The sequence below is a fragment of the Anastrepha obliqua genome, chromosome 4, assembly GCF_027943255.1.
Source record: "Anastrepha obliqua isolate idAnaObli1 chromosome 4, idAnaObli1_1.0, whole genome shotgun sequence".
Taxonomy (NCBI): Eukaryota; Metazoa; Arthropoda; class Insecta; order Diptera; family Tephritidae; genus Anastrepha; species Anastrepha obliqua.
The window spans coordinates 58,334,526-58,346,679 of NC_072895.1; the positions used below are offsets into that span (position 1 = coordinate 58,334,526).

Below are 12,154 nucleotides of genomic sequence, written 5' to 3' on the forward strand. Positions count from 1 at the left end.
TTTTTTTTGAAAAATAACAAAATGGCGGACTTTTGAAAAAAGGTATGTTTTTCGGCTGGAAATCAGACTGTAGTATGGAAAGTTAGGGCTGAAAAAAAAACGAAAGTAGTGATGCCAATAATAACATACTATAAAATCAAAAGGATCGCATTTTATTTTCTTAAAAAACAAAATCCTAAAAAATATCTTTAACAAATAAGTATTTGACCAGACTATTAATATACCTTAATATGTTTTAGTGTTTTATTTATATTATTTTAGGCTACTTTACTTAATTTTGGTTAATTTAATTTAATTAATTAATTTTGTTTTGAATACCTTTTATTTAGTTGTTTTTATACTTCATTTTATTTTTTATAAATTATTTAATTTATATTTGGTCTATTTATGTAAGTTTATGTTATTGAAATTGTTTTTTTTTATCTTATTTTAACATATTTATTGATTTAGTTTATTGAACAAATAAATAATATTTTTAGTTTTGATGTATTTTATTTTTTATTTGGTTTACGCTATTACAATATAATTCAGTTTTTTTATTATTTAATTCAGTTTGTTTTAATATTATTAATTTATTGACCTAACATTTTTATATTTTTGTTTTTATTTTGTATTATATATTATAATAAAATTTATTGTAGATTACTTTATTTAATTTGAGTTTATTTTCTTTTATTTTAGTTTCTTTTATTCTATTAAACTCAGGTGTATTACAATTAATTTTTTTTTAATATTTAGTTTTAATTGAATTTTATTAATAAAGTAATGCATTTGGTTATATTTTATATTAATTATTTATTGAACCGATATTTTTTATTCTAATATATTTTGTTTAACTTTATTTAATATTGAACAAATACATATAAATTTTTATTTTAATATTGTTCATTTTATTATTTATTTTTGTTTCTTTTATTTTAGTTTATTTAATATAATTGTTGAATTGTATTTTTTTTGGATGTATTATATTTTATTTTATTTTTTATTGTTTCTTTTAGGGTTTTGGTTATGCTCGTCTTTAATAAACAAATATTTATTTTATAATAATTTAGTTTTATTGTGTAACCATTTTCGCATACCAGAAATCTTGCCACAGAACCTATGCCAAGAAATAGTTTGTTAATTTGCTAATCTATAAATAAAATTATGTCTGTTATATATTTATACCGGTTTTTCTAGTTGAGATTTTAAAATGAATTTTACATCATTCCCAACATTTCCTTCATCACTCACAATAATTTTTAGTTGACTCAAAGCACCTAGACTTTCTTCACAATCCATACATATACACATAAATATGCATACATATTTTATATGCAAATAAACATTTTATTAATGAGCTAATCCGTTGGCACTAGATTTATTAGAAATTGTATTTTTTTCTTTGTTTTTATTTGCAGCAAACATTCCTCAGTTCATCGGATACGGATGATGAACCTATAAAACAACTGCCAAAAGAAATTCTTTTACGTATTTTCTCCTATTTGGATGTGGTGTCTTTATGCAGATGTGCACAGGTAATTTGCGAAGAACATATTTTCATATTTTTTTGATTTATAAAAATGGAAGCAAAAGATATATAAACGTAGAAGAAGATTTTAAACCTGTATGATAACACCTGGGCTGAAAAGTCCCGAGCGTAACAAAGAAAACACGTTTTTTTTTTGTTTAAAATTAGCTTTATGCATCAACGTAATTTCCATCAAGCATAACGCAATCATTCCAGCGCCGTTCGTACATTTCAATACCACTTTTGTAGAACTATTTATCTTTTGTCTCCAAGTAGGCCTTAGTTTCAGCGATAACTTCTTCATTCGAGCGAAATTTCTTACAAGCGAATATCTTTTTAAGTCTGCGAACAGCCATTAGACGCTGGGAGCCAAATCTGGCGGATACGGTGGATGTGGAAGCAATTCGAAATTCATGTAGTTATGTCAATGTTTTGCCATCATCCAACGCGTTCTTGTTCTTGGTCAACACTGAGGAAACGCGGCACCCACTTTGAACAGAGCTTTCTAATAGTCAAATGCTCATGCCATATAAAGGCAGCACGTTTTTTTATATCTTTAAGATGCCAGCAAACTACTTCACTTACTTACTTACTTCACTTTTCTATCATTCAAAACGGTTTTGTGGATTTTTTTTTTAAGTTTTCTGGTGTTACCGCCACTAACCAGCAAAACCATCATTTTATTGTTGTTTGTGATGGAGCGGAACACTTTTCTAGTCATTGCTTTGCTTGAACGATATTTTTTCCCATCAAGAAGCAGTGGAAAATTAAAACATGAACATCTTTTTGATCCATTGTTTTGAAAATAACAAAAGTAGCGTCACTCTTAACACAATAATTCACGAACTAATGAATAGAATATCATGAAATTTAACAGCTGTCTTTATAAACTTAGTACTACCTGAAAAAGAGGTGGATGTAATAAAACTAGTCCCATCTATATGTTAGGCCTAGGACTTTTCAGCCCGTATGTAACTTTTGTTTTTAAGTAAGTATTATAAGTATTAGGGCGGGTCGATTTAAAAATCGCTCATTGCTCTGTGAAAATCGTATTCTAGGGATCAAAATAAGAAACTTTGCCGAAGGAACCATACCTCTAAAACGAATTCTGATGTCCCCCAATTTGGGTCAAACGAAAAATCCCACTTTGACCCATTTAGAGTGCTCCAATCGAGTCCAAATGTATGACCGACCCCCAATAACTTTGGACGGCCGATCCACCCATGCCAGTGGTCACCCCCTGAAACTCCCCTGGGGGGTTCCCCATACAATCATTTCAAAATATCACCATTTTTGGCCTTTACATGAGAAAAGAAACTAAAAAGTTTGTTAGTACTTTTTCTTTTCCGCTCCATTTCTTCTTTTCTGTCCTTCTGTTTGCCACTGCCTGATTTGGGCTACTCTTTATATCGCTTATTAAGGAATTTCATTAAGCCACGCCCCAGTGTCTCGCTATGCGGTTCATAAAAAAATATATTACACTTTAACAAATATTTATTATTTCCGGTATATGTGCAAAAAAGGAGAAAAAGTGCATTAAAAAAACATAAATATGTATAGACATTTCTTACTTTACTTGATTTGAATCGCCGCTGAGAAAACTAGCATTACAAAACATCATACCTTTTTTATCTCGAAATTCACATTCAAATCACGTTTGTGCGATTTGTGAAATATTTGTTAAGTATCTGTTGGCAGTTTTGTTTGTTTACACTTTTCATGTACTTGGAAGTAGCAGTTTGCTTTAGATTTCGATATTTTTATTATTCTCTATTTTAATTTGCATTTCTGTATTTTTTATCGCATCATTTTATGAGGGCTTCTTTTATAGTTTGCACCCAGTAATGAGAACACAGTAAATTAATAATGAAAATGGCTTCACTGTTTTTCCAAATATTCTTCTTGGAAGTTAACACTTCTGCATCCGCTTGAATCAGTTTTCAAAGCACTTTTGATAGAGTGGAAGACTAAATATGAAATTATTTTGGAGATAGTTATAACCAGGGGTGGGCAAATACTTTAAAGCGCGGGCCAAAATGAAATTTTCAAAATGTCTCCCGGGCCGGAGGACTATACCGCATATGCTTTGCACAAGCGGATGTTTTGGATGGAGTTTTTTCCCTGCCAATTTTTTTTTGACAAAAACACTAAGTATCATTTCATTTTGAATAAAATATGTCACGTAATTTTTAAAGAAATATTTTTATAAATAAATGCCTATTAGATAAACCAGTCAATGAAGCATTTTATTTTGTTACTTATTTATGTCTTAATGATACAAATTATTTTATATTGACACATAGTTATTACAATTTAACATTTATATTGAATTTCGTAAATATAATAGTAAATAGAATTCAAAAAAGAAAAGAAAAACATCAAACGGTAAAATAAATATTTAAAGTTAATGCGAAACGTGAAATCTCGAATGTTCATCTGACATTATTTCTTCAAAATTGGGTTCCAAATCACTTGCAGCAATCCTTAATACCGAGTGTAGATTTTCGTCAGTAATTTGTGATCGATATTTATTTTTCGTGGAAACCATTAAAGAAAAAGTTCTTTCACAAATATATGTCGAACCAAATAAAACAAGGTATTTTTGAACATAGTTCAAAAAATGTTTGAAATGTTCATCATTCAAAGCGCCATAGAAAGCACTCAATTCGTTTGAGTGAAAATTTTCTTTTAGTAAAATATTTGATTGTAAGTCAATTAGTTCTAGTTGAATTTCAACAGGGGCTTCTTGCACATCGAAATTGAAAGGTTGGCTAATTAATGATAAAGGTGTTTCAATAGCTTTGAAATCTTGAAATCTTCTTTGGAATTCAGAATGCAGGTCTTGTGTTATTGTACTATATTTAAAAAAATCTGTATTTTTCAATGATTCTCGCCGTGCTTGCAATGAGGGGAAATGATTTAATAATTTATTATTAAAGTTTTCAGCAAATAAACTTAGTTTTGTCATAAATGCTTTGACGTTTGAGTGCATATTGAAAGCGAATTGTTTTTTCCCTTGTAGATTTATATTTAGTTCATTCAAATATTTTACGATATCTACTAAAAATGAGAAATCGTTTAGCCAAGCTTTATTTTGCAATTCAGGAAAATCATGTAGTTTTTCTTTTATCGACAAGAAGGATACTATTTCATCAAGCAAATATTGAAATCTGTCCAAAACTTTACCAATGCTAAGCCATCTCACTTCAGTGTAATAAGGAATTTCATAGAAGTCACTTTCAATTTCTTTCAAAAATTCAACAAACTGTCGATGGTTTACGGCACGTCCTCGAATAAAATTCACAACTTTGGTCACAACAGTAACGACGTGATTCAGTTTTAAAACCTTTCTGCATAGCACTTCTTGATGAATAATGCAGTGCAAAAATAATATATCGTGTTCTGGTTGTAACTTTTTTACTTTGTCGCGAATTCGTTTAAGTAAGCCTACATTTTTCCCTGTTAAACTAGGACAACCATCCGTAGTGACGCTTACTATTTTATTCCAAGTTAAACTTACTTTAACTAAACACTCTTCAAGAGCGAGAAAAAAGTCTTCACCAGTAGTTGTATCTTTCATTGGATGCACACTAAGAAGTTCCTCGCTAATTTCGCATTTCTTGTTAATGCCGCGAATAAATATTAATAATTGATTTGTATCAGTAATATCGCAGGACTCATCTAAAGCCAGAGAACAATAGGTAAAATCAGCAATTTTTGTTCTTAGCTGGTCAAGTAAGTTTCCTGAAATATTTTCAATCCGTCGTACTATTGTTCTTCTTGAAAGGCTTACATTTTCAAAAATATGTTTCTTTTCAGGACAACATATCTCCGACACTTGTACCATGCATTGTTTAACAAATTCTGCTTCATAAAACGGCTTACATAACTTAGCAATTTTGTGTGCGACAACATAACTTGCTTTTGTTGTAGATTTCTCTATATTACTTTGTTTGGTAAATATATTTTCTTGCTTATTCAAGTTTTTTGCCAAGTTTTCTGCTACAGTTTAAAGTTCTTTTAATGAATGTGATGCATATTTTGGATGTTTTATTTTATGTTTGTAATATTATGGATGTAAATTTATGTGCGGAATTTTTCAACGGGCCGGATAAAATTAGCAAGAGGGCCGGATCCGGCCCGCGGGCCGGCTTTTGCCCACCCCTGGTTATAACCTTTTTTAGGGTGTGTAAATTATAGATAAAATTGACCTAAAGTTCTTACGATCGCTAGGTTTTCATTGACTTCAAAAATTATTACTTTTCAGTTTCACCTTTTTAGGTTCCGCCAATTTAAGTTCGATGCCGTATAAATGGGCATTTTTTGATACGAATATCAGTTAAAAAAGCTGCCCAAGTACACAAATGTTTTAGGATTTATTTTCAAAGACCTTTGCGTTCGCATTACATATAGAAATTGCCATATGATCTGAACGGGAGAAACACGCAAAAAAAACCCACGTATCCTTTGTTGCTATAAGTTTTGACATTTGTTTTCTTAAATTTAATTTTAATTAATTTTCAATAAGAATATAGTAAATTTCTTAACAAAATCCACATCCTTAAGTTCCAAGCGTCATACGAAATTCAAAAAAAAAAGAGGTTGTCTGCAAAGTCGGTTTACTGACGATAGTTTAACGTGATAACGTCATAAGAAAATACTGATTGAATGGTTGCATTTTTCAAAAGAAAATTTTAATTTTATTTGTTTGATACATATTTTGTATGGATATAGAGAATGAGTTAACATTAACATAACATATACTTTAACATAACATAACATAACATAACATAACATAACATAACATAACATAACATGACATAACACAACACAACACAACACAACACAACACAACACAACACAACACAACATAACATAACATAACATAACATAACATAACATAACATAACATAACATAACATAACATAACATAACATAACATAACATAACATAACATAACATAACATAACATAACATAACATAACATAACATAACATAACATAACATAACATAACATAACATAACATAACATAACATAACATAACATAACATAACATAACATAACATAACATAACATAACATAGCATAACATAACATAACATAACATAACATAACATAACATAACATAACATAACATAACATAACATAACATAACATAACATAACATAACATAACATAACATAACATAACATAACATAACATAACATAACATAACATAACATAACATAACAAATTACCCCGTATTAAAGCACTTATCAACAGCTTTCATTTGATACCCATATTGTACATACACAACCAAAGGTTACCCGGGTCCACGTTTTGACCTATATCTCGAGACCCCAGTCACGGAGCAGATGGAAATACTCTGAACTAAAGCATTCACCAACAGCTTCCATTTGATACCCATATTGTACATACACATCCGAAGGTTACCCGGGTCAACGTTTTGACCTATATCTCGAGACCCTATCTACCAATAGGTATTCAAACTATACGGAAATCATCTTCAATACCTACTTAACAATGTGTGTAAGTTTGGTTTAATTCGGTTCAAAGACACGGCGGGTCCACGTTTTGGCATATATTTCGAGACCCTAGTCATCAATAGGTATGAAAATTACCCCGTATTAAAACACTTATCAACAGCTTTCATTTGATATCAATATTGTACAAACACATTCTAGGGTCCACGTTTTCGTCTCTATCTCGAGACCCTAGTCACGGAGCGGATGGAAATACTCTGAACTAAAGCATTCACCAACAGCTTCCATTTGATACCCATATTGTACATACACATCCGAAGGTTACCCGGGTCCACGTTTTGACCTATATCTCGAGCCCTATTTCCAAAATAAAATATAATCCATGTTACTCGTGATGTAGCTTTCGAATGGTGAAAGAATTTTTAAAATCGGTCCAGTAGTTTTTGAGCCTGTTCATTACAACCAAACAAACAAAGTTTTCCTCTTTATAATATTAGTATAGATATGGTAAATATTACCATACATTTTTTCCTTCAGATATAATAAAAAAAATAATAATAATAACATTAAAACAACAGGTATTATTAACAAACTTGGTTTTATTTGAAATTCTCAAGTAAATCAAAATAATAATAATCAATAAGAAGGCATATGCCAATACAAATACGTGAATTTATATATGTACATATGCGCATATACATACATACATATATACGCTCACTTAAGTAGGGGAGAGCAAGATGTCGAACGTTGCCGTTCGTTTGCTTTGTTTGCTTTGTCGTTCCTTCCGCTCTTTCGCTTGCAGTTCATTCAATGCAATGAGCAAGGTAACTACATATGAGCAAGGTAACTACATATGAGCAAGGTAACACTAATATGAGCAAGGTAACTACATATGAGCAAGGTAACTACATATGAGCAAGGTAACTACATATGAGCAAGGTAACTACATATGAGCAAGGTAACTACATATGAGCAAGGTAACACTAATATGAGCAAGGTAACTACATATGAGCAAGGTAACTACATATGAGCAAGGTAACTACATATGAACAGTAATGAGCAAGGTAACACTAATATGAGCAAGGTAACGGCAATGAGCAAGGTAACTACATATGAACAGTAATGAGCAAGGTAACACTAATATGAGCAAGGTAACTACATATGAACAGTAATGAGCAAGGTAACGACACATTTTTTCGTGCGTGCAGCCTGTTAAATCGAATTATAAGACGTTATCACGTCAATAACATTAAAACAACAGGTATTATTAACAAACTTGGTTTTATTTGAAATTCTTCAAGTAAATCAAAATAATAATAATCAATAAGAAGGCATATGCCAATACAAATACGTGAATTTATATATGTACATATGCGCATATACATACATACATATATACGCTCACTTAAGTAGGGGAGAGCAAGATGTCGAATGTTGCCGTTCGTTTGGTTTGTTTGCTTTGTCGTTCCTTCCGCTCTTTCGCTTGCAGTTCATTCAATGCAATGAGCAAGGTAACTACATATGAGCAAGGTAACACTAATATGAGCAAGGTAACTACATATGAGCAAGGTAACTACATATGAGCAAGGTAACTACATATGAGCAAGGTAACTACATATGAGCAAGGTAACACTAATATGAGCAAGGTAACTACATATGAGAAAGGTAACTACATATGAGCAAGGTAACTACATATGAGCAAGGTAACTACATATGAGCAAGGTAACTACATATGAGCAAGGTAACACTAATATGAGCAAGGTAACTACATATGAGCAAGGTAACTACATATGAACAGTAATGAGCAAGGTAACACTAATATGAGCAAGGTAACTACATATGAACAGTAATGAGCAAGGTAACGACACATTTTTTCGTGCGTGCAGCCTGTTAAATCGAATTATAAGACGTTATCACGTCAAAAAAAAAAAAATCATGCAATTTTCATAAAATATTTCTACTTTTTAATCAGAGTTTTTAGAAAACTTCTGAGTATGCAGTTTTTAAGCTCATTCAATTTTAGTATATTACAATAAAGTGAAAGTTTGAAGTGTCACAAACATCACGTTGATTCTTAACAATGTTTTTTTGCATTTCTTCCAATATCAAACAAATTTTTTTACCGAATTGCGAAAATGTGTTAGAGCTAGTAAATTTGAGGCATTTAGAAGAAATCCCCATCATTGTTTCTATCGGTTAGGCTGGAGTAGGGCAATAGTTGGGTTTGACTAGTGTCTAGTGAATCGACGGGCGTTAACGATATTCAGGTTTTGTAATTTCTTCGTTTCCTTTTATTTTTATTCAAAATTTTCTTTATTAAAATCATTAAAAAAAATTTAAAAGCTCTTTCAAATTTTGAAATCTCTTTCTTTGAGTCTTTCGAAGATTATGAAATGTTTTGATCTTTTCTCTCAGCCATTTATCAGCTTTTCTCCTTTGACTCCACTTTTTGCATTACATTCAATTAAAGAAAATAAATCAAATGGATTTTCGATGCTAAATCGTAAATATTTATTGCTTGCCTGTGTACGTTTTCCAGGAAGCCTTAAGGGGTTAGGTGGGTTTGAAAATTTCAAAAAATCTATTTTTTTTTTTGTCTTATTAAATAGTATAATATGTTTAAAATATTCTCCTAAAATTTCAAATTGATCCGAGTAAAATTCTACGAGATAGACCCTTCAGAAGTTCCGCCCATCAGACCATGTCAGTGCAGCGTTTCGCACGTATACGCGTTTATCTCAAAACTTGATTTTTTAAGTCGGTGGACACGATTTCTCGAAAAGTTATGAAGCGATTTTGTTCAAATTTTGCACACATCTTTGGAATAACATTATCAAGTTAGTGAACGAAGGATTTTTTTTTATTTTTATTAAAACTAATTTTTTCGAGCCAACACATGACGAAAATTTGACCAAAAAAGGTGTTTTTTTGTTCAAAGTCTGTCAAAAATTCAAATTAAATTTTATTTTTTTTTCCTTCGTCCAGTAACGAGATTTATCCATGTACTAACGAAATATTTTTGGTTTTTTGATTTTAAATGAACCAATAATGAGTTATGCTGTCCACGGCAAGAGCATTTTTTTGTGAGACGTTAAGGGAGATGAGGTACCAACGGCTGAGTTTTCGGAATTTTTAAATAAAAATTTCACAAAATACTGTTTAAATATGTATCTTTGATATGCTGAATTGTTTAAATAAAATAAATGATTGTATATATTAAAAAAAAAATAGTAAAAATACCCTTTTTTTGAACCTCTGTAACCCACCTAACCCCTTAAGGGGTAACACCACTGTACACGCGTAAAATAAACACGATTTTTAAAGAATTTTTTTGTATAGAAGGAAAGGGGAAACAATCACTCTGATTTGGGAAGTTATTACTTATATACTAAAATACAAAACTACAAAGTTTGATCGAAAAATTTTACAAAATGGCGGCATTGGAGACATTTTTGTAAAGTGGTTTCTCTTGAAGGAGCTCCGCGGCACGCAGCACAGAGGGTGCAAATTTTAATCTGGAACAAAGAAACATTTTTTTCTTAATCTAGATAAGAATAGCTAGAGAAACACGTAGGGGATTTAAAAAATATTTATTTTTGTGGAATTAGCAAGCATTTGAAGGAAAAAACTCTATTTTGGACTAAAAAAACGGCAATTAAATAATTACAACAATCGTTTAAATTAATCTATCGAAAATTCCCTACGCTCTTCTCTAAAGAAGGTTATTATACAGACGTAGTGAAAAACCTGATTAAAAATATTTAAAATTGTTTGAGTTATGCTGCGTGCCAATTTCAGAAAACGTGTTTTGAGAAAAACGCGTTTAAAGTTTGGAAATTTGGAGAAGTCGTTAGGTAGCAGTCACTAACGCTTGGTTAAAAGCTTAAAATATTTATGAAATAGACTTCGGTAACGTATAAAACTTTTTTTTTTGTATTTTAAAAGGTTCAAATAATTTTTTAAGCTTATAAAAAAAAATCAATTTTTTGAAATTTCTACAGTGGTGTTACCCCTTAAAGTAAGAGATGTGTAATGTAAATTTTTCACGAATTAACTGCGTGAATTGGTTATTTTTCATTGACACCAATTCCCTTCACTTACACCTACCGCAGTTATATCGTAAAATAGGAGTTACTCAGAAATTTGCATTATTTTAAGTTAAACAAAGGAGAATAAAGTAAATAATCTGCGCAATTCCAGTTTATACATAATTTTGTTGATTCAACAACGCACATCGAGCATTTGCATCGAGCGATTTCAGATAATTTCACTAAAGTGCGTGTGCGTTTGCTTAATACATATATGTATGTATGTATTTGTACTTGCGATTATTTACTAAGCATTAGTATAATATATAATTTATGGTTGGGTTGGTACAACGCACTAGTTTCAGAACTAGTGATGTTGATACTACCACTACCACAGGTGGAAAATGGATTTTACAATAATTGCTCTTATTTTAATTAAAGCTCACTAAAATTTAGGCCCATTTACTCTTATGTGGGGCCTAGTAAACTACACTTTTCTTTCAAACACATGAAAGTGGATGCAAATTTACGTCGATAAAATCAGAATCAATACTGAAAAGTTGTGTAAGGCCGACTTCCTTTCCGTTTTATCGGTATCGCTGCCTCGATAAGTGGATATTAGTTTAATTGGTGATTTCGGGAAATTTTACAAAAACAAAATACATGAAAAGTATTCTCTTCACGTAGCTCGGTCTGAATATTTCGTTTGGTGCTTCGATTAAAAGTAATCCTTTAAAAGTGACCCCTCCATTTTAGAATCATACATTTTTTGCACTATGAAGAAGCTTCTTCTCACTCTGTATTCTTTATTTGTGACGAGTTGGCTAAAACTCAATCGAAATAGTCCGACAACTACCGTTAAAAGACAATTCCGGAGACGTTGGAGTAAAAGAATTATTTGTTGGAGGTAGTTTATTTAGTAGAAAGAGAAGAAACGGATTAAGAAGAATAATAGAAATGTTTCAGTTTCTGTTTGATATGAGGTCCTGATAATATCCATATTTATGTACCTGTCTGTAGAATTTCTGAAATCATTAAAGACCCTGGTATTAACCAGTTGAAGAGTATTTAAAGAGTAGTTTCACCTGGCGAATGGTAAATAAGGATGCCAACATTTGCAGGAAATTTTG

General features: G+C 30.9%; 1 protein-coding gene across 3 annotated transcripts in view; it reads left to right on the forward strand.

Moving 5' to 3' along the window:
* The window catches only part of LOC129246274 (F-box/LRR-repeat protein 20), an 85,053-nt gene that overhangs the window by 13,204 nt on the left and 59,695 nt on the right, over nucleotides 1-12,154 (forward strand). For all 3 annotated transcript variants that reach the window (XR_008582455.1, XR_008582454.1, XM_054884965.1), the window contains exon 2: nucleotides 1,401-1,517. Coding sequence is in view for 1 of the 3 variants with exons in the window: in XM_054884965.1 (XP_054740940.1) it covers nucleotides 1,401-1,517 (117 nt within the window). In the remaining 2 variants the exon portion in view is untranslated. The remainder of the gene's footprint in view (nucleotides 1-1,400; nucleotides 1,518-12,154) is intronic.